General features: G+C 43.3%; 1 protein-coding gene across 2 annotated transcripts in view; it reads left to right on the top strand.

Annotated features, from left to right (window-relative positions):
* The window catches only part of LOC124595134 (uncharacterized protein C1683.06c-like), a 200,176-nt gene that overhangs the window by 28,893 nt on the left and 146,995 nt on the right, over window positions 1–24,288 (top strand). Inside the window, exon 2 of one of the 2 annotated variants that reach the window (XM_047133731.1) lies at window positions 22,379–22,471. The exons of the other annotated variant lie outside the window; for it this stretch is intronic. Coding sequence (XP_046989687.1) covers window positions 22,379–22,471 — 93 coding nt within the window. The remainder of the gene's footprint in view (window positions 1–22,378; window positions 22,472–24,288) is intronic. 2 annotated transcript variants of the gene reach the window in all.

The raw sequence follows: 24,288 nt of genomic DNA, 5'->3' as shown, positions 1-24,288 counted from the left end.
ATCGTTCCATCCTCCCTGTGTGGCTTAAAAATTTGCATTTTGTTGAGGTACTGTGTTACTTCACTGTAATATCTTCTTGTTAACTGTAATGTTGTTAAGACCAGCTATTTCGGTTTTTCGTTGCGTACATTAGTTTCCATATCCTCCAGTGCTTACCTACATTTATACATCGGTTTAGTTTGGCACTTTGCCAATACTTTTCGCATTTGTTTGTGTCCCTGGGCCGCTGTGTCGGTTCGCCTGTATCTGCACATGCGCTGTTGTGCTTTCTTCCCAGGACGGGGCCTGCTTATTCAGTCTATGATAGAAGTAGTGGTGCTGGCCGAAAGGACGTACCACATATGTCCGGTAAGGTCGATTACGTTGGGGGCTCTTTTCCACGTTCTATGATGCCAGTTCGTATTCAACAAGTTTTGTTTCTAGGGTTCCATCTTTCTCTAGTTTCAGTGGGTACCTGACGGCAATTTTGTGCAGGAAAATAGGAGACTACTTTTATTTACCTATAAGGTGATTTTAAGGACATTATGCATTTAAAAGTCGACATACTGCACTTACTAAGCAACAGTACATTAATTCGGCAGTTCCTGTTTTGATGTAGTTCTAATTCTGGTTTTTGTATCTTCTTTAGGTCAACAGTTTGCTACCTGAGGATACTACTATAATCTGATGAAACTACACGTGATTAATAAGTCATTTTGAGGCCACTGTTACGGTTTTCATCATTTCAAATATATCATCACTGCTGTGGTTGCACCTCATACCAAGTTATTTGTATTACAGTAAGGATATATATATTTCATGTTTTATGCAATTAGTCTGTTTTGATTTTATTAAAGCAGACACAGCTGCCAAAACTTGTTTAGCTGCTGGAGATATCTCAAATATTGTCTCAAAATGTAACACCCAACAGTTTACAATAGATGATATTCTAAAAATTGCTGAAGGTGAAATAGAATGTGTATTAAATTCACATGTTTCCACTGCGTACGATAGCATAAAAAGCAATTATGTTTCGGTATAACAAACTGGTTGTAAGGGTACTAGAGTATTTTTGTAGCGTGAAAAAGTTTGAAAGAAAGAGACATGAAATGTATGAAAAACATTGCACATTTTAAACTTTAGTAGTAAATATTCCTTGTTGTATGTAAATGTGCATATTCATCCAAGTGTGCATCTAACTTTCTTTGGAAAGTAATAAATTTTATATGTAGAGACTTTTTGTTTGAGTTTCTTCCTTTCTCGTTCCCTCTGTAATATACTGATTAAGAGGTAGTAGAGTATTTTGGCATAAGCATTAGTGGATTATAGGATTTACTGATGAGCCAGATGTGAGATGATATTTATTCAAAAGACAATGCAGTATTTGACATAAATATTAAGCATGAAAACAGAAAAAAGATTATGTCACGTGAGACGCAGTTTAGTGGCAGAACAGGACAGTGTTTGATATAGCCATTTCTGTGTGATTGTGTGTGCGCTCGTATGTAATTCAGAGGCAAATATCTTACAAAAATATATTTGAGTTTCACTACCTCTGACTACAGCAATAACGTGTAGCTGTGACCTGGGCATGCGTGTGCGTGGGTGTGTATGTTTAAATTTTTAATTTTTTTTCAATTTTCCGACAATTTTTTAAGTTTCTCTTTAATATCTTGATGATGTCATCGAAAAAAGGGGTGTGTCTTGTTATGTCATCGAACAAAATCTCGGCGCGTGGCTTGATGACGTCATCGGAAGGTCAATTATATCACTTCAAGGTAAATGACCTAGTTCACATGACTTTACAAACCTAAACAAAGTATGCCAAGGGTCCGATAGCCAGAAGACGTCGGCGATATGAACAGAAAAAAAAGAAAAATGATGTTTATGGAATGGATACTAAGATTTGGAAAAACAGTACCATCCTGACTTACATATGAACTCGTGAAAGAGACTTATTTTATTGAGAACATGTAGTTACAATTCTGGCTACCTTCCACAGGACCATACCAGGAACAGATCAACATTATGGATGAGAAGAGGAAGGAGACAGACCATGAGAGCTGTACAAGAGAATGGAGGAACTAGAGATCTATAACAACAAGACTCGCAAACCCAGTTTTCATCTTAGAATATATACCAATGACAAATTCCACGAACCGATTGAAGAGTGTAAATTTGTGCAGTGCGGACAATTATTTAAAAATGTGTACGAAGGAAACAAAAAGTAAAACAGAATACAGCAAAGACAAAAAAATCCTTAAAACTTGTATATTGAGCACACTTTTCTCTTAAAAATAAAAGTAGGGTAACGGCAATTTGTGTAACGAAGTGCTCAAAACATTTGACACAGGAAATGTAAACAACACTGTAATAGCAGGCTAAAATATATTCGCAAGAGCTGGCAACTAGGCGCCAGTAAACTGTTTGGATGTTCCAAAAAAACCGAGAAACCAACGAAAGTGCTTCGTTGGCGAAAGTCTTCCGAGAAAATATTCACGTGTCTCTTTAGTTGCACTGAACATGTGTCGACCACTACTTTTGAGAACAGAAGTACTGCATGTTATACAACAATTCGGTTACCACAAGTCTTCGATGAGATCATGAAAAACAACCGTAAACATGACATCATTACTTATCATGACAGAGCCAGCTGTCACACAGCACGTCCTACAATCGGTTATTTATATGAATGCGTGGTGACCTGTCCGAAAGAACAGACACAACGCGGAATCCGCAGATGTGATACATATTATGTAAACTGAAGATGGAGGGCGGGGGGAGGGGAGGGTGGAAAAAGGAAAGGAGTTTGTCAACTGGATCGGGACTCTATGCGAAGTCAAGGGCGATGAGTGAAAATGTGTGCCGGACCAGGATTTGAAGCCGGAATCCCCTGTTTATTAGGTAGTTGAGTTAACCACTGCGTCACCCCGACACGGGGTTTATCGCAATTGCGCGGACTTTATGTCAGTACGCCTCCCGACCGACCACATTCCCACCTAGCGCCATCTATCCGCAATCCCTGTCCATGTCATCCTCGCTCGCTACTTTGAGATTTCCGGAGGAGGTCGGACGTGGTTGAGCATTCGCACAGAACGCTTTGGATTCATAGGCCATCGAGACGAATCAGTTATCTGAATGCGTTGAGTCTTTGCTTTCAGACATGTCCGAACCTACGCAACTGCGATATGCGCTGTGTCCGGGTGGCGCAGTGATTATCGCAAGTGTCTAGTAAGCAGGGGACGCCGGGTACGGATCCCGGTCCGGCACACATTTTCACTCGTCGCCACTGACTCCACATAAAGTCCCGATGCAGCTGACACCATGAATTCCTTCCCTTTCCTTTCTCTCTCCTCCCTCCCCCCACTCCACCTTCAATTTACGTGGTAGTTGGTTATTGGATAGAGGAAAACAATGAATTAAAGTCTCGTTGCCCACATTCGCCTGAAATATCGCCTATCCGTTACTGTTTATTACGTTATCTTCGTGGACAGCGAGCTTAATCATTTACATAAGGCATCGAACCGTTTCAAAACGACAAGGCTAATTTTGAGGAATTAAGTGTACTGCATAAACTTAAAGCGAAAAATTTTGAGAAACAATAAAACGATTTGTATAAAAATCTTTTTATTTCTAAGGTTTTGTGAAAAATTAAAAAGCGCCACTCGTACTGACTCTATGGAATTTTCCACACTACTTCAGTGCGAATATTATTTTCAAATGTTCTCAGGTTTGTAGCTAAAGACAATTTAATAACAATGATGTCGAATTCCCACATTATACAATTTCCACTGAGTGTGACATTTGAATATTCCAAATTACTGAACTGCAAGACGATGAACATAACATGGATCCGCAGCCTACAATCTCTCTTTTCTCTCACTGCTTCCGTGTCATCTGTATCCAGATTCACTTGACAGTCATCGTCTTCACAAATAGCAAATACAGTTCTCTACGACGTCCAGTGCACGATTAACTTTCTGATCAACAGCACTGTTTTCTTTTTCAGACTCTCTCAGAGGATCTTGCACTCTACAGCTCAAAAATGGTTCAAATGGCTCTAAGCACTATGGGACTTAACATCTGAGGTCATCAGTCCCCTAGACTTAGAACAACTTAAACCTAACTAACCTAACGACATCACACACATCCATGCCCGAGGCAGGATTCGAACTTGCGACCGTAGCAGCAGCGCGGTCCGGACTGAAACGCCTACAAGCCGCTCGGCCTCAGCGGCCGGCTACTCTACAGCTCAGAAAACCTACAGCAATACGATGAAACAAAGGACACCGCTTAAAAAATCAGAGCATATAACGATCTGCTGCTTTAACAATATATAAAAAGGTGTAAGTCCAACTTCCTATTCTAAATACAGCACTTGCGTAGAGATTTTTGTTCTGGAGCGTCTGTAGCTTTTTGTTTCTAGTAGGGAGACATGATTGCACCTGCTCTCTTTGAAATCATACATGGTGACAATTATTGAACTATATGAAAAAAACTGTAAATTAGTTACAAACTACGGGGGTGCACACACTTTATTCAACATGTAAACGTCACTACAGATATGTCTTTAATACAGTCCCACAGAAAGGAGTCGCATGCGTTCACATCCGGAGAATATGGCGGCCAGTCGAGGCCCATCCCAGTGGCCTCTTCTTCAAATGGTTCAAATGGCTCTGAGCACTATGGGACTCAACTGCTGAGGTCATTAGTCCCCTAGAACTTAGAACTAGTTAAACCGAACTAACCTAAGGACATCACAAACATCCATGCCCGAGGCAGGATTCGAACCTGCGACCGTAGCGGTCTTGCGGTTCCAGACTGCAGCGCCTTTAACCGCACGGCCACTTCGGCCGGCTTCCAGTGGCCTCTGGGTACCCCTGAGCCAGAATGCGATTCCCAAAGTGCTGCTCCAGGACATCAAACACTCTCCCGCTTCGATGGGGTCGAGTTCGGTCTTGCATGAACCACAACTTATCGAAATTAGCGTCACTTTGAATAGTGGGGATGAAATCATCTTCCCAAACCTTCACGTACCGCTCGGTAGTCACCGTGCGATCAGGGAATATCGCACCGATTATTCCATGAATGGACATTGCACACTACCCAGTCACCCGTTGAGGGTGAAGAGACTTCTCGATAGCGAAATGCGGATTCTCAGTCCCCCAAAGGCGCCAGTTTTCTTATTCACGAACCTATCCAAATGAAAGTGGGATTCGTCGCTAAACCATACCATGCGTGCGCATAGTAATTCTCATCATGCCCCGTGGCCAGTATCGCATTTTGAACTTCCTAACGCAAACCGTTCAGAAGTAATGACGATTTTATTTCGTATAGTTCAATAATTGTCACCCTGTATCTCTGAATACAAAAAGAAATTAATACAAGAAATATTGACATTTTCCATAACTCTTCTACCGTCAGGTATTGTGTTCCGACAGGGTTGTTTCTATTAAAAAAAGTTTTTTGTTTCTTTTACTGGCAACGGTGAGGCATAGCCCCGGAAACACTGTGGTAGAGCCGTCAGAGTTCACGGTGACGAGCTAAACATTACGACCAACTGCTTAATTTCTTGTTCGTCCACGTTTGGAAAGCAATATAGCAATGACTATGCGTGATATAGAATAGGCAAATCCTTCATAGGTTTCCGGAGGTCCCTGGCATCAGATGTCTGTACGCAGGTCACGCAACCCCCGTAAATTACGGCTTGATGCTTTGTGAGCGCGGAGATGGTGGTTGACAGTGTTCCCGATGTGTTCCATCGGGCTCAGGCCAGGCAAATTTTGTGGCCAAGGCATCAACGTGCGTTCACTATCATACCCCGTAAACGACTACAACACGATTCTCGCGTAATGGCAAATGCCATCGCCGTCGGGGATGATATCAAGATGGAGGGCTGCTGGTGATTCGTAATAACGTTCGTGTGGTCCACAGCTACCATGCTGATCTCGATTATTTACTAAGATCCCATGAAGTGTGAAGCACCATTTACGTAACGTAACATTTTCTTGGGAGGGAGACCACTAATGTAGGCAGTTCGTGGCAAAAACATTACACATCTAAAAGTATATAAAAAAAGAGTAACCATTATTTACAGTAATGGTGAGTGTTTAATGTAGTTATTGCTATCTGTTTCATTGGCATATGCAGTGACATGGCGTGGGAGTGATAGGAGCCACGAGATGTTCAAGTACAGAAGAGGCAGTATCCGGCGGGCAGTAAAGTAACCAGCCGCCTTAGCTCCAGAGAGAAGCGAAGTTGGCCCAGAATATTATATTAATCATAAATTAACTTGGCCACGTGTGGCACATTCGTTGTAATCGTGGCACGGATTGTTGTAAGGGGATTGAAGCGTTGTTCTATTTGGTCTTGTCAAAAGTTGACAGAGTTCCTTAGTGTCTGAGGTCCAGAGAAGATGTATTTAGCGAAGACTCGCACATTCATATCATTTCACAGTAAGGTATGGCGATCTACAACGCTTCGTCTATTTCAAGCTTGAATGGGCAGCATTTGAGATGATTAATTTGTGTAGTATTCTGGGAATGAGATTAGAGTAGACTGTGGAATTTCTTTTCTTTCTTTCATTCTTTTTTTGTTTTTTTTCAAGGAGAGTAGTGACGCCTTCAGTTAGAGATCATTTTTGTTGTAATTATTTTGTAGTGTAGCTACGAGAGAAAGCAATAGGTTAAAGTAGAAACAGGATTATTTTATGGCTCAGAGTGCTACACCGAGGCTGTAAGTGAAACAAGCAATAAACGTGTTTTGTGTGTAAAGTGGAAAAGTTTAATTTTTAATAAGTGGATAGCAACCATGAACATTTTTTACATCGATTACTTAAGCAATTTTGGTTGATACTTATCTTTTTGGCTGCCTGATAGTTTCATTGGAGATAAAAAAAGAGTTTAATATTATTTTCAGTTCGAGCCTAAGTAGGATTAAATACTAAAGATAAGAATTAAATTTGCTAACTATGAACTGCTCTCATTTTAAGGAATACAAGAGTGTTGGAAAAAAGTTTGAAAATCCAAATATGTGTCTTTACATTCACAAAATTTTTATTGATTAAGATCAAGATGACGATTCATAAAACATTAATCTCTGGTAAAGAATGTCCAAATACACTCCTGGAAATTGAAATAAGAACACCGTGAATTCATTGTCCCAGGAAGGGGAAACTTTATTGACACATTCCTGGGGTCAAATACATCACATGATCACACTGACAGAACCACAGGCACATAGACACAGGCAACAGAGCATGCACAATGTCGCCACTAGTACAGTGTATATCCACCTTTCGCAGCAATGCAGGCTGCTATTCTCCCATGGAGACGATCGTAGAGATGCTGGATGTAGTCCTTTGGAACGGCTTGCCATGCCATTTCCACCTGGCGCCTCAGTTGGACCAGCGTTCGTGCTGGACGTGCAGACCGCGTGAGACGACGCTTCATCCAGTCCCAAACATGCTCAATGGGGGACAGATCCGGAGATCTTGCTGGCCAGGGTAGTTGACTTACACCTTCTAGAGCACGTTGGGTGGCACTGGATACATGCGGACGTGCATTGTCCTGTTGGAACAGCAAGTTCCCTTGCCGGTCTAGGAATGGTAGAACGATGGGTTCGATGACGGTTTGGATGTACCGTGCACTATTCAGTGTCCCCTCGACGATCACCAGTGGTGTACGGCCAGTGTAGGAGATCGCTCCCCACACCATGATGCCGGGTGTTGGCCCTGTGTGCCTCGGTCGTATGCAGTCCTGATTGTGGCGCTCACCTGCACGGCGCCAAACACGCATACGACCATCATTGGCACCAAGGCAGAAGCGACTCTCATCGCTGAAGACGACACGTCTCCATTCGTCCCTCCATTCACGCCTGTCGCGACACCACTGGAGGCGGGCTGCACGATGTTGGGGCGTGAGCGGAAGACGGCCTAACGGTGTGCGGGACCGTAGCCCAGCTTCATGGAGACGGTTGCGAATCGTCCTCGCCGATACCCCAGGAGCAACAGTGTCCCTAATTTGCTGGGAAGTGGCGGTGCGGTCCCCTACGGCACTGCGTAGGATCCTACGGTCTTGGCGTGCATCCGTGCGTCGCTGCGGTCCGGTCCCAGGTCGACGGGCACGTGCACCTTCCGCCGACCACTGGCGACAACATCGATGTACTGTGTAGACCTCACGCCCCACGTGTTGAGCAATTCGGCGGTACGTCCACCCGGCCTCCCGCATGCCCACTATACGCCCTCGCTCAAAGTCCGTCAACTGCACATACGGTTCACGTCCACGCTGTCGCGGCATGCTACCAGTGTTAAAGACTGCGATGGAGCTCCGTATGCCACGGCAAACTGGCTGACACTGACGGCGCCGGTGCACAAATGCTGCGCAGCTAGCGCCATTCGACGGCCAACACCGCGGTTCCTGGTGTGTCCGCTGTGCCGTGCGTGTGATCATTGCTTGTACAGCCCTCTCGCAGTGTCCGGAGCAAGTATGGTGGGTCTGACACACCGGTGTCAATGTGTTCTTTTTTCCATTTCCAAGAGTGTATATTTCGCATTCTAACAGAAGAATCACTTTCATTGAAGTATTAGTAACAACTTCTAGGAAAAAGCCAGTCAGATTCTTTTTTCCAGGAGCAGTGGATTTATTTTTAAGAGAAATTGTTCCTTACAGCAAAGTCACATGTGTATTGCTGGTGTGAGTAATTTAATAACAAGAACCCAGCGAACTGGATATTGTTGCCGCTGGGCACAATGGTATCGCTGGCACGTATGTGATGTATCTGCGTCAACGATTAAGAAGAAAATTAGCCGGCAATCTTTAATATAAGAGGGCGATCAAAAAGTTTCCGTTTGACGACGTTGCTGAAGCGTATATGCAACGTAGCGCTACTCCGATGTTGATATATAAGTACCGGCTTGTAAGCAAGAAATCAGTGTGGCATTCGTATCTTTCCGACGCACGTGTCGTACAGACAGAAGCTCGAATTATGAGGACGTTATTACTAAATGCGTCTAAACAGGACCAACGTGCTATTGTTCTTTTCTTGGCTACCGAAGGACAAACACTGACATCCATCCATCGGAGATGAAGAATGTGTATGGGGCAGCACGCCTGTCGAAACCCACTGTTGTGGAATGGTGCACCAAGTTGGTCGCGATTCTACTCAAGACGGTGCTCAGTCTGGGAGGCCAGCCTCACCCATTACGAACCTTTTCAAGTGGAAGACACTCGATCACCTGTCCTATAAACCTGTTCCCTCCCTATGCGATTATCACGCCTCCGGTCCATTAAGCCTTTGAAGTGCCGACGATTCCTGTCAGCCGGCCGGAGTGTCCGAGCGGTTAAAGGCGCTACAGTCTGGAACCGCACGACCGCTACGGTCACAGGTTCGAATCCTGCCTCGGGCATGGATGTGTGTGATGTCCTTAGGTTAGTTAGGTTTAAGTAGTTCTAAGTTATAGGGGACTTATGACCACAGCAGTTGAGTCCCATAGTGCTCAGAGCCATTTGAACCACTTTTTTTGATTCCTGTCAGACGAGGATGTGCAGCAGGTAGTTATGGACTTCTTCACGCAGCAGTACACAGTGTTTTCTTAAACTGGTACAACCTCTTGCGTTGGTGGCATAGTTGTCTCAATGCTCAGAGCGATTTTGCCTGACTGGAATACCGATTCTGAACTGTGCGGCCTTAGAACGGAAAATTTTTTATCTCTCCTTATAATAACCAGTACTTGGGTCCCTGACTTATTCCTGTAACTTATCAAAAAATATTTGCAATGGTAGTGATATGTACCTTTTGCCTTGCAAAGTCGCGATTGCTGTGTTTGCTCTTCCTACAGAAATAATGTTCGCTCGCATTGCGGTGATTTCTTCTTTTGCACTGCGATCCGCACGCCCTCTCTACTGAAGACAAATGATGTTGCTCTACTGGAAAAGCTGTAGTACAACCAGTGGCGGATTTACATATAGGCCCGCTAGACACGGGACTAGGAGCAGCACCTTAAGGGGGGTAACATTTTTTGCTCTGTACTCATTTTAACCTTTTACGGTTTAAAATAACTGCGCTTGCAAACGACAAAAATTTTAGTATTGTTAAACAACTTGCCAGTTTAAATAAGCCTTAAGAACGAAATTCGACAATAGAAGCTTGGAAATATACATAGTTTACTTGGTGACTGAATGGAAATTTAACATTGGGTTACTGTCTGGTATCTTCTTCATGATTGTTCAAAATATTTTGAAGTAACCTGTCAGGACGGCAATCTACAATACAATGTTTGAAACATTATTATTATTCCGAGAATGTTGCCGGCTTCTACTTAACCCTATCATATTTTCCCCATTGAAAATACCAGAACCCCTCAAAAGCTGTGATAAAACTAATCGGCAGTTTCTTAAATACTGTAACATGTGTGGGCCTCAGTATGTTAACCCAACTTTACTTAAATTTCTTGTAGAAATTACGGGGAAGAATCAAGTCAACCCCCCATTACTGTAATTAATGTCAAAGCCCTATGGTCTTCGCCGGCCGGAGTGGCCGTGCGTTTCTAGGCGCAACAGTCTGGAACCGAGCGACCGCTACGGTCGCAGGTTCGAATCCTGCCTCGGGCATGGATGTGTGTGATGTCCTTAGGTTAGTTAGGTTTAATTAGTTCTAAGTTATAGGCGACTGATGACCTCAGAAGTTAAGTCGCATAGTGCTCAGAGCCAGCCCTATGGTCTTCAATATCTGAGCTTTGATTTAATGACACCCATTTAACAAAATATGTTGATACTGGGAATGTTTTACATTTTTAAACACATGTTTATACGCAAAGAGCATATGCAGAATACCGAATAATGTGTGAAATACACTTCACGACAGTTTAAAAATTTTATTTATTTATTTACTTAGTTACTTTTTTTGGCGAAAAAAGAAGAAGAAACTAACATTCGTTTGTCTCATTTATTGTACTGCAGCCTGCACGATATCAAAGTTCCCACTCTGTGCAATCAAATAGTATGTGGCGCTACAAATTTTATATTGAACTTCTTAATTAAGCTTTTCTTGTACGAGGAAAGGCTATTTTTATTTTCTATTGGAACAAAAGGTGCATTTGAATGTAGATATAGCAGTGGTGTTCACACAAATGACAATACACCACATCAAGTGGCAACAAGACTACTTAAACTTTGTAGCTTGTCTTCTCTGCCCACAGAAATCGCTAAAATGTTATAAGAATGAGTGGGATAAGATCCAGCACACCTCACCGCAAGAAATTGCAAAAATTATTTGCTTTTTAAATTAGAATGACATTGTCAAGAATATTCAGAACATATTTGTGTCCCAACTAAAATTCCGGCAACGCGGGAAACAAAAGCCAAAAAAGGGACTGTCCCGTTTTCTTTACGTGACGAATTCCAGCCGGCAGGTGTGCTTCTACTGTTCACTGACAACAGAGAAACTGGCGACAATGAAATTAAATTATTCTGCATTGTCGTTCCTTCAGAGCACAGTTACGTCGAGTAATCCGAGTTCGTCAGTTCACCGCACCGTGTTTAAAGGAAGAATCTTTGTGCTCATGTGCCGTGTTTAAAGTAAAAAATTTTGTGCTCGTGTGCGGTGTAGTAAGATTAGAAATGTATACAGTCTTTCTTTCTTTCTTTCCTTTTACAATATTTTGTCTTTTGTTGAATGTTGGTTGACAATTTTGTAAGTGGCTTAACATGGATAACAGTAAAAAAGCAAACGTGGAAAATTAAGTGGGGCGGCATTTCGGAACTTATCGAAGAACGAGAAGACAGTGTTCTAAAAACGCTTGGCAGAGTAGATAAATTTTTTGCAAAAAATGTTGCTGGTTCGATTTCGAGTTCAAGTAGTACGGATGATATTTCTGGCACTGCACCTTCTACTGTGGACATTTCGCATATAGATCAACTACCTTTCATTTTAAGATATGTGAACGAGAATGGTAAACCTGTTGAACGTTTCCTTCTGTTTGAACCAAATGCGGAACTAAACCTCGTCTACGTGCAAACGTGACCGAAGGCGTCCGACAGTACTAAACAATACCCGAATGATCCAGGCCGCTGGGCGCTGTAGGCAATTCACACTAATACTGTAGTAGCTGAAATGTATAGCAATCGCGGAAATGTACGTTATCGGAGAGTACACTCAGATGGAAAAGTGTTAATAAATAACGTAGTTCAGTTCTGTCAATAAATACGTAAAAACTTTGCTAATACCGTTATAAAGAGCTATGGTGAGAGTAGTAGCGGCAGTACAAAATTGTTCAGTCCTTACATGGATTGAAGGTATTGTGAACACTTATTATGCAGCATCTAGCTATACAGACCCTACAGCTTTACACGTCAGCTATTAGATTATAAAACAAATTTGATTTTTTTACACTAGTCTGTACAATTATGTAGCAGAAAATCCAGTTCTGTGTTTGTTCGTCAGTATTTAGTTATTAGTTCGTCTGTGTGTAGTTATTAGTTAGTTTCATTTTCATCTCTTCCGCTTTCGTGTAGATTCACTTATTAATACCGAACAGGCTTTTTTTATCAGCTACACATTCAAGTTATTAGATCATAAAACGACACTTTAATTTTAATTTTGAACGCAACTCTGTAAAAGTACGTATTAATTTCTAAAGTATGACACGATCGCTTCAAATTTTAGATCGTAACACAACTTTTTTATTTTCCTTTTTCAACGGTTTCATTTAAAAGAACGTGTTAAAAGTGAATGTATAACAAAAATCCGTTGTCTCCTACACGCTCTGCTGAATTTTTAGGCCATAAAAGAAAAGTTCTCTCCCCATGAACCATGGACCTTGCCGTTGGTGGGGAGGCTTGCGTGCCTCAGCGATACAGATAGCCGTACCGTAGGTGCAACCACAACGGAGGGGTATCTGTTGAGAGGCTAGGCAGACGTGTGGTTCCTGAAGAGGGGCAGCAGCCTTTTCAGTAGTTGCAGGAGCAACAGTCTGGATGATTGACTGATCTGGCCTTGTAACGCTAACCAAAACGGCCTTGCTGTGCTGGTACTACGGCTGAAAGTAAGGGGAAATTACAGCCGTCATTTTTCCCGAGGGCATGCAGCTTTACTGTATGGTTAAATGATGATTCCATCCTCTTGGGTAAAATATTTCGGAGGTAAAATAGTCCCCCATTCAGATCTCCGGGCGGGGACTACTCAGGAGGACGTCGTTATCAGGAGAAAGAAAACTGGCGTTCTATGGGTCGGAGCGTGGAATGTCAGATCCCTTAATCGGGCAGGTAGGCTAGAAAATTTAAAAAGGAAAATGGATAGGTTAAAGTTAGATATAGTGGGAGTTAGTGAAGTTCGGTGGCAGAAGGAACAAGACTTCTGGTCAGGTGAATGCAGGGTTATAAATACAAAATCAAAATAGGGATAATGAAGGAATAGGTTTAATAATGAATAAAAAAAATAGGAATGCGGGTAAGCTACCATAAACAGCATAGTGCACGCATTATTGTCGCCAAGATAGACACGAAGCCCACGCCTACCACAGTATTACGAATTTATATGCCAACTAGCTCCGCAGATGACGAAGAGATTGGTGAAATGTATGATGAGATAAAAGAAATTATTCAGATAGTGAAGAGAGATGAAAATTTAATAGTCATGGGTGACTGGAACTCGATAGTAGGAAAGGAAAGAGAAGGAATTGTAGTTGGTGAATATGGAATGGCGGTAAGGAATGAAAGAGGAAGCCGCCTGGTAGAATTTTGCACACAGCATAACTTAATCATAACCAACACTTCGTTCAAGAATCATGAAAGATGGTTGTATACATGGAAGAAGCCTGGAGATACTGGGAGGTTTCAGATAGATTATATAATGTTAAGACAGAGATTTAGGAACCAGGTTTTAAATTGTCAGGTATTTCCAGGGGCGGATGTAGACTCTGACCAAAATCTATTGGTTATGAACTGTAGATTAAAACTGAATAAACTGCAAAAAGATGGGGTTTAAGGAGATGGGACCTGGATAAACTGACAGAACCAGAGGTTGTAGAGAGATTCAGGGAGAGCATTAGGGAACGATTAACAATAATGGGGGAAAGAAATACAGTAGAAGAACAATGGGTAGCTTGGAGAGATGAAACAGTGAAGGCAGCAGAGGATCAGGGAGGTAAAAAGACGAGGGCAATAGAAACCCTTGGGTAACAGAACAGATATTGAATTTAACTGATGAAAGCAGAAAAACAAAAATGCAGTCAATGAAGCAGGCACAAAGGAATACAAACGTCTCAAAAATAAGATCGACAGGAAGTGCATAATGGCTAAGCAGGGATGGCTAGAGGACAAATGTAAGGATGTAGAGGCTTATCTCACTAGGGGTAAGATAGATACTGCGTATAGGAAAATTAAAGAGACCTTTGGAGAAAAGAGAACCACTTGCAGGAATATCAAGAGCTCAGATGGAAACCCAGTTCTAAGCAAAGAAGGGAAAGCACGAAGATGGAAGTAGTATATAGAGGGTATATACAAGAGCGATGTTCTTAAGGACAATATTATGGAAATGGAAGAGGATGTAGATGAAGATGAAATTTGAGATATGAAACTGCGTGAAGAGTTTGACAGAGCACTGAAAGGCCCAAGTCGAAACAAGGCCCCGGGAGTAGACAATATTCCATTAGAACTACTGATAGCCTTGGGAGAACCAGCCCTGACAAACTCTACCGCCTGTATGAGACAGGCGAAATACCCTCAGACTTCAAGAAGAATATAATAATTCCAATCCCAAAGAAAGCACGTGTTGACAGATGTGAAAATTACCTATCAGCTTAATAAGCCACGGCTGCAAAATGCTAACACGAATTCTTTACAGACGAATGCAAAAACTTGTAGAAACCGACCTTGGGGAACATCAGTTTGGATTCCGTAGAAATATTGGAACACGTGAGGCAATACTGACCCTACGACTTATCTTAGAAAATAGATTAAGGAAAGGCAAACCTACGTTTCCAGCATTTGTAGATTTGGAAAAAGCTTTTGACAATGTTGACCGGAACACTCTCTTTCAAATCCTGAAGGTGGCAGGGCTAAAATACAGGGGCATGAAAGGGAAGCAGTGTTTCGGAAGGGAGTGAGACAGGGTTGTAGCCTATCCCTGATGTTATTCAATCTGTATATTGAGCAAGCAGTAAAGGAAACAAAGGAAAAATTCGGAGTAGGAATTAAACTCCATGGAGAAGTAATAAAAACTTTGAGGTTTGCCGATGACATTGTAATTCTGTCAGAGACAGTAAAGGATCTGGAAGAGCAGGTGAACGGAATGGACAGTGTCTTGAAAGGAGGATATAAGATGAACATCAACAAAAGCAAAACGAGGACAATGGAATGTAGTTGAATTAAATCGGGTGATGCAGAGGGAATTAGATTAGGAAATGGGACGCTTAAAGTAGTAAATCAGTTTTGCTACTTGGGGAGCAAAATAATTGAAGAGGGTCGAAGTAGAGAGGATATAAAATGTGGACTGGCAATGGCAAGGAAAGCGTTTCTGAAGAAGGGAAATCTGTTAACAAGGAGTATCGATTTAAGTGTCCGGAAGTCGTTTCTGAAAGTATTTGTATGGAGTGTAGCCATGTATGGAAGCGAAACATGGACGACAAAATAGTTTAGACAAGAAGAGAGTAGAAGCTTTCGAAATGTGGTGCTACAGAAGAATGCTGAAGATTAGATGGGTAGATCACATAGCTAATGAGGAGGTATTGAATAGAGTTGGGGAGAAGAGAAATTTGTGGCACAACTTGACTAGAAGAAGGTATCGGTTGGTAGGACATATTCTGAGGCAGCAAGGGATCACCAATTTAGTACTGGAGGGTAGCGTGGAGGGTAAAAATCGTAGAGGGAGACTAAGAGATGAATACACTAAACAGATTCAGAAGTATGTAGGTTGCAGCAGGTACTGGGAGATGAAGAAGCTTGCACAGGATAGAGTGGCATGGAGAGCTACATCAAACCAGTCTCTGGACTGAAGACCACAACAGCAACAAAAGAGAAGTTATTTACCTTGCGTTCGTTTCTATTGTCTTTCGACAGAAGAATGTGTGAACATAATGCAGTTTTAAGTTTGTTTTATCCGCTGCCGTACAGCAAGTACAGTTCAGGAACGATAGTACATTTTCATTATGCGCGACTAGGCCGCTGAGGCGTCCTTCAGAACAGCGAATAGCAGAGTACGGAAGCACCTCACAGCGCTCCCACGCAAAACGGCAGCTGTGAAGTGGTTGGGTAATAGTTATTATTTAAAACAGGTTTTTTTTTTTTGGGGGGGGGGGAGGGCGCATATAATATGATGTAGTTTGTGAGTGAAAACTTTCATATATTGGGACTTATTTGATACAAAGGCACTGCCAAACTCGTGGTAATCTTAAATTATAGTTCAACACCCATAGGCAATGTCAGTCATTCATAATAGCCAGCTTATTGTAATTTAACGATTCCGTTACCAAGAGGATTACCAAACGGATTATCTGTGACATAATGCTCGCTCAAAAATCACACAATGTAGTCATTACGACTGTTCGGTTTGCGATCACAGTCTGTATAACATGCCATGCGGATTTTGGTTACTCATAAGTCACAAATCGGAATTTCACGTTTTCGTTTTTCTCACACGTTCGCCTCCACTCTGCGGCACTGCACGGTCAAGTTTTAATCATTATTCTGCAAAATTATCACTTCTGTTCAGAAATCCTTATATCCGCATCAAACATGATGATGCCTGAGTTTCGAACTGACTCTTTAGACTTCATACAGCAATTATTTAGCCCACAAAATACGCGCGAACGTACTGTCCTCTGATTCGCTGATACACATCACAGCCTGTTCGATATTAGTATTGAACTGTGCAATCCCGCGTCATTTACATTTGACCAATCACAACAGCTGTTTTGAAGAATTTACTAACTGAACAAGTTTAGAAGATCCCCAATTACCAAAATACATTACTGGCCATTAAAATTGCTACACAAAGAAGAAACGCAGATGATAAACGGGTATTCATTGGACAAATATATTATACTAGAACTAACATGTGACTACAGTTTCACGTAATTTGGGTGCATAGATCCTGAGAAATCAGTACCCAGAACAACCACCTCCGGCCATAATAACGGCCTTGATACGCCTGGGCATTGAGTCAAATAGAGCTTGGATGACGCGTACAGGTACAGCTGCCCATGCAGCTTCAACACGATACCACAGTTCATCAAGAGTAGTGACTGGCGTATTGTGACGAGCCAGTTGCTCGGCTACCATTGACCAGACGTTTACAGTTGGTGAGAGATCTGGAGAATGTGCTGGCCAGGGCAGCAGTCGAACATTTTCTGTATCCAGAAAGGCCCGTACACGACCTGCAACATGCGGTCTTGCATTATCCTGCTGAAATGTAGGGTTTCGCAGGGATCGAATTAAGGGTAGAGCCACGGGTCGTAACACATCTGAAATGTAGCGTCCACTGTTCAAAGTGCCGCCAATGCGAACAAGAGGTGATCGACACGTGTAACCAATGGCACCCCATACCGTCAGGCCGGGTGATACGCCAGTATGGCGATGACGAATACACACTTCCAATGTGCGTTTACCGCGATGTCACCAAACACGGATGCGACCATCATGATGCTGTAAACATAAGCTGGATTCATCCGAAAAAATGACGTTTTGCCATTTGTGCACCCAGGTTCGTCGTTGAGTACACCATCGCAGGCACTGCTGTCTGTGATGCAGCGTCGTCAAGGGTAACCGCAGCCACGGTCTCCGAGCTGATAGTCCATGCTGCTGCAAACGTCGTCGAACTGTTCGTGCAGTTGGTTGTTGTCTTGCAAACGTCCCCATCTGTTGACGCACGGATCGGGACGTGGCTGCACGATCCGTTACAGCCATGCGGATAAGATGCCTGTCATCTCTACTGCTAGTGATACGAGGCCGTTGACATCCAGCACGGCGTTCCGTATTACCCTCCTGAAACCACCGATTCCATATTCTGCTAACAGTCATTGGATCTCGACCAACGCGAGCAGCTATGTCGCAATACGATAAACCGTAATCGCGATAGACCTTTATCAAAGTCGGAAACGTGATGGTACACATTTCCCCTCCTTACACGAGGCATCACAACAACGTTTCACCAGGCAACGGCGGTCAACTGCTGTTTGTGTATGAGAAATCGGTTGGAAACTTTCCTCATGTCAGCACGTTGTAGATGTCGCCACCGGCACCAGCCTTGTGTGAATGCTCTGAATAGCTAATCATTTGCGTATCACAGCATCTTCTTCCTGTCGGTTAAATTTCGCGTCTGTAGCGCGTCATATTCGTAGTGTAGCAATTTTAATGGTCAGTAGTGTAACTCCCTGTTTAACTAACAGATTTATCGCATTATGTTACTTGTTTTCCCAACCCACAAACCGGCTAGTTGTATATTACAAAATTCTTCTGAGCGTATAATTCACTTTCTCTGTACACTCAGAGTTCTCACTTTAACGTGTACTCAGTTGGTAGACATGATGATATTCATTTATTATATTACTTTCCATCCACCCCATTTTTCACATTAATAAACAAATTAGCGTTACTTAATGAAAGTCATAATAACCACAATAACAACAGTTCTGTTTCCAAAGTATGTTTTAACTACTTGATAATTTCATAATCCGTAAGAAACTGACCACTTTCGGCCACAGTCGTAACTGATCGCAACTAGCTACTGGATCGGGGCAGGTCCGTCATGCGACAACTATGACCCATTGTCTGAAGCTGCCCGCCAGCTACTGTCTTATTAGTTAACACAGGCGCGGTACGAAGCGCTACGCCTCAGTCTGACACTCACTTCCGACAGGATCCACAAAGCTTAGCCTCCACGGTGTGTAGGCTACCGCTACGTAATAAAAAAATAGGAAAACCCAACGTAATACCAGGTCAATGTTCCCCGTAGCGTCCCCCTCCACAGCCTGCATCCGTGCCTCTGTGCGTGTTTCGAGCAGCCGATCGCCTGGATCACTGCGTACCCGAACACGACCATCGATCTTGTGTAACAAGAAACGTGATTCACCCGACCAGGTCGTAAGTCTCCGTTGATTCATGATCCATTCTAGATGACCCCGTGCCTACTACAGTCGTAATTGACGATGTCGTTGGGTCGACAAGATAACACCCTATGTTCAACAATGTGCCCTGGACAGTATACTTAGAAATACTTGTGCCTGTACTCTGTCGTCAGTCTGCCACAAATCACCGACCTGCTCTGCACAGTGGGCAGCACTCCGACCTCTTGGGTCTGTGTTGAGGAGCAGTCGTCTAACACCTTGTCAACTACTCGTCGCTTCACCGTCCATCAACCCCATCCCGAAGATATTCACGACTGTAGTGTGAGAACAGACGATCAGCTTCGGTGTTTTTAAGGTTTTCGTTCCCAGGCGCCGGGCCATAACAATAGGGCATTTTGTTAACGGATTTCCTTATTTTCATCGATGCTATAGCGATTCCCCATTCTTCTCTGCTCGGCTTACAAACTTTCATTACTGCATCAAATGGCCCCAACGTCAGAAAGCAACATTCACTCTCGAAGTGGGCAGTGGTCGTAATGTTCCAGGTCATCAGTACACAGGGGGTGGACAAAAACACGGAAATATAAAAAACACAACATATTATCATGGCTAATACCGTGTAGGCAACACGCTGGCGTTCAGAACAGCTTCCAGTCGTCGCGGAATGGATAAATACAGGTCCTGCACGATTTTCAAAGGTATCTGATACCATATATTACTATAACATATATTATTACCATCAAGTTTCAAATCGCTCAATGATCACCATTCAAAGATAAGGGAAATTAGAGCTCGTACTGAGGTGTTCAGACTGTCGGTTCTCCCTCGCGCCACCCGCGAGTGGAACAGGGGGGGGGGATATGACGGCGCGAATTGTGCCCTCCGCCACACACTGCTTGGTGGCTAGCGGAGTATATATGTAGATGTAGACTCTTCCTGAAAAAAGGCTGAGCTCAGGTAAAGCTGAAGGAAGTAAATCACCATCACGCACCCTTCTCTCCAAAGTAGACCACTAAGGCTCAATAATATTGAGATGGTGGTGAGTGTGATCGCCAACCCGCCAGGGTAGCCGAGAGCGCTAACGCGCTGCTTCCTGGACTCGGGTGGGCGCGCCGGCCCCGGATCGAATCCGCCCGGCGGATAAACGACGAGGGTCGATGGGTGCCGTCCAGCCTGGGTATGGTTGTTAGGCGGTTTTCCACATCCCGCTAGGTAAATACCGGGCTGGTCCCCACGTTCCGCCTCAGTTAAACGGCTCGCAGACGTCTGAACACTTTCGCCCTATTCCATGGATTACGCTCGACGAAGACAGTTGGGGTACACTAATTCGGTCCCAGGGGGTACAGGGTGGCGGCAGGAAGGGCATCCGGCCATCCCTTAAACATTAACATGCCAAATCTGATTAACCATGGCTGACCCTGCGTAACTGCGGGACAAGGCTCAAGCGATCGATAGATAGGTGAGTTTGGTGGCCAAGAGAGATGCGACATTTTATCCTCGAGCTCAGAAAACCAGTCTCGGACGATCCGAGATGTGTGAACAGGAACCCTGTCTTCTTGCAACACAGCGTTATCACTGGGGAACAAACATTTTCCTATCGAATGGACCTAATGAACCATTATGGTCACACAGTCCTTGGCAATAAAGCTACCTTGCAGAGCAACTATGAAGCCTGTGGAGTGGCCGGTCGGTGTGGCCGTGCGGTTCTAAGCGCGTCAGTTTGGAACCGCGTGACCGCTACGGTCGCAGGTTCGAATCCTGCTTCGGGCATGGATGTGTGTGATGTCTTTAGGTTAGTTAGGTTTAAGTAGTTCTAAGTTCTAGGGGACTGATGACCTCAGTAGTTAAGTCCCATAGTGCTCAGAGCCATTTGAACCATTTGAAGCCTGTGGAATACCGCAATTTAGCTGCCCAAAACAGCACAAAACGCCAGCCATGTTTCACTCTTGTAACGCAAAAGGCCACACGATGGAAACAGTGTGAACCAAGACTCATGCAGCAAAAATAACATTCTTCCATTGCACCAAAGTCGAGGTTCTATGGCTTCGGCACCACGTTTTCCTGTTACAGGCGTTTCCGTCACTGATGTGTGGTTTAGGGATTCCAGGTTGCACTGCAGTGATTTACTTATGGAGCTCCCTTCGTTGTTTTGTCGCTGACAGAATTCCCGAGTGCGACATTCAGTTCCGCAATGATTTTGCAGCTGTCCTCTTCAATGACCGTCTGTCACGATCACCCGACACCCACTTTTGTCCGCGTTGTGGCTTATTGTATGATGTCTTCCGCTTTCTCTGTATGCGATAAGTATTGGACAAGGTGCCCCTTCAAACACCAAATACTTCGACCTCCTTGGTCACGGAAGCATCCACCGTATGAGCACCAACAATTTGCACATGCTCGAATTTTCTTAGCTCAGACATAACGCACCACAGAACCTCGTTCTCACAACGGCCGACACTTGCAACGCATTGAGGACATTGCACAGGTGCCGTTCGGTCAAATACAACAGCGCCATCTTAAGGCTTAACGGCCTTGCCGTAGTGGTAACACCGGTTCCCGTCGGATCACCGAAGTTATGCGCTGTCGGGTTGGCCTAGCACTTAGATGGGTGACCATCCGGTTTGCCGAGCGCTCTTGGCAAGCGGGGTGCTCTCAGTCCTTGTGAGGAAAACTGAGGAGCTGCTTGATTGAGAAGTGGTGGCTCCGGTAACGTAATCTGACATACGGCCGGGAGAGCGGTGTGCTGACCACATGCCCCTTCATATCCGCATCCAGTGATGCCTGCGGGCTCAGGATGACACGGCGGCCGGTCGGTACCGTTGGGCCTTCCTTGGCCTGTTCGGACGGAGTTTAGTTTTAGTTTTATCTTAAGCCTTGGCTAACGTCTGCATTTATTATCAAGCATGCATTTCTCGTGATGTTATAGTCTTTTTGTCCAATCCATGTATGTCCTGCTTTCTATAATAAAGCACTTTTGTTCATCTTCCCTTCCGATGGGAATGGGTGTAACAAAGTGTTCTTTCCGTCCTTCCCAAGCCTCGCCTTCCCACACTACTTCAGGGAGAAAGTCGTGGTTGGGGTCTTGCCTTGTTCTTAATGTTGTGACGTATCAGGGTGGATGATTTATAATTCGTTTCTTGTTGGAAGAAGAGTTGGAGTGATGGTGTCTCCCACAATGTTTATCTACTATTTTCAATCAGTGAACCAACGGTCAGCCGTATGGAAGCGTCAGTTACGTCTGAGCTTTCTTTTTCTAATTGCCGTTTTACGTGTTCAGCGATTTCGTAGCTACGGGCGTGATAGAACATCTTATTAACATCACGTTATTTTTTCAACTAGGGAAACAAGCGACGAAAACGTTATGTGTGTGACGATCTACAGTCGAGCCAGTGGAAGACTGCTTCTTCACCACGACCAAAGGAAGCAATACAGGTGAGAATCAACGTTAAAACAATTTTGGTTAGGTTTTTCAGCATGAAAGGCCATATCACCATGATTTTGTTCCCCTAGTTACCATATTAACCAGGAAAAATTTCTTCAGGTGCAAAAACGATTAAGCAAGTTGCTATACAAAAAGGATAACCTGCACTGTGACGTTCGGACTGTCTAGTGCATCACGACAATGTTCCAGGCCGTAAAGCTTTTAGGTAGAGAAGAAGAACAATTTTCCTCCTCACCGTCTCTGGTCCTCTACGATTTCGTTGGCAATTGTGGGACTTCTTATATGGTGAAGCCACTTCCGACGTGGCTCCATACCAACACCTCACCATACTTGGACACACACAAAATCCTGTGAAGAGCGCTGCACTGTTTTCTCGGTGCGGCATTTCAGTTTCGCGTATCTGTGCATCAACTTTCAAACCAATTTTAGAGACATGTGAGAAAATCCACCTCCCTCAACCTATTAAATACAACAAGTCACCATAAAATAGCAAATTCCTCAGTTATACTCATGATCGTGCCCAGCATGATCTGTACTTTTTGTGGTTGACCACACGCGGTGTTTAATTTTCTTCATCCTCGGTGTGTTCTCGCCGCCCCAAAACCGCACTGACTGACAGAGTTGTTCCTGAGGGGGATCGTGCCAGATTTTGCCAAATAGCGCGTTAGATCGTCAAAATCCCGAGATGGTTGGAGGGGTCTGTCCAAAATGTTCCAAATATTCTCAATTGGGGATAGATCTGGCGACCTTTCTGGCTAAGTTAAGGTTTGGCAACCACGGATACAAGTTAGTTATTTAGATAGTTAGTCAATTACATGTTCCATAGATCATTAGAGCAATCCTTTTGTCGAGATGATGCGGAACGAATCAGTTTATGGGGTATGAGCACGTTAATTTTTAGCTTTGCTCATGAAACTACAATTAAAAACAAGTTCTTTTTTGTTTGTACAGGCAGCCAGTTTTAAAAAGAAATTCGTCTGAGGAAAAGAAGAATTTTAGGTTAGATTTAAAACATGCTTATTACCTGTCAGACATTTTATGTTAATGATCAATCGACAAAAATGTTGTTACTGTTTATTAGACTCCTTTCTGAGCCAATGATAGCTAGTGTTGTAGGTATGAATATCACTGTTCTCAAATAGTGATGGATTGGCGAGTTCATGTATTGCCATAGTAGAATTAACATACCTAAAGCCTCGAGTGGAAATATGCAAACAATGTCAGAAAATTGATTCGTTTGTTTCCAAGACTAGCCCAAGACTAACAATCGTAGAGCAAAAGTAGCTGAATTTAATTGTCTGGTTCAAGCTTTCATCAATGTGTACAGCCAAAAATTTGAAGCATTCTAAGCTATTTACCGCATTTTTACGAACTCCTGTCCATGTGCAATAATTATTGGTATGATTATATTTGTTGTACAGAACTGAATATAGTTCTCAAAATCTTTGTAGAGTCCATTTTCAGAGAACCACTCAATAATTCTGCGAAAACCATCATTTACAGTCTATTCTGTTGCTTTCCTTATTGTAACGGTAGTGTCGTCCGTAAAAAATACCAACTCTGCCTGTTCAGTGTTAAGCAGGTCATTCACATATACAAGGAATAGGAGTGGACCCAAAAGTTGAATCCTGTGGGACTCTTTTTGTGATTTCTCCCCAGTCCAGCGTTGTTTGAATTATTCAGGACAACTTTTTGCATTTGGTAAGTATGATTTAAACTAGTGTGTGGAGAGCCGTCAACTACATAAAAGTTAAGTTTTCTGAGAGAGTAACATGATCTACTCTATCAAGCGCCTTGGAAAGATCAC

This window comes from Schistocerca americana, chromosome 2 (genome assembly GCF_021461395.2).
Source record: "Schistocerca americana isolate TAMUIC-IGC-003095 chromosome 2, iqSchAmer2.1, whole genome shotgun sequence".
In the NCBI taxonomy this organism is placed as follows: domain Eukaryota; kingdom Metazoa; phylum Arthropoda; class Insecta; order Orthoptera; family Acrididae; genus Schistocerca; species Schistocerca americana.
Note: the sequence above shows the minus strand (reverse complement) of the source record. Positions and strands in the feature narration are given on the sequence as shown.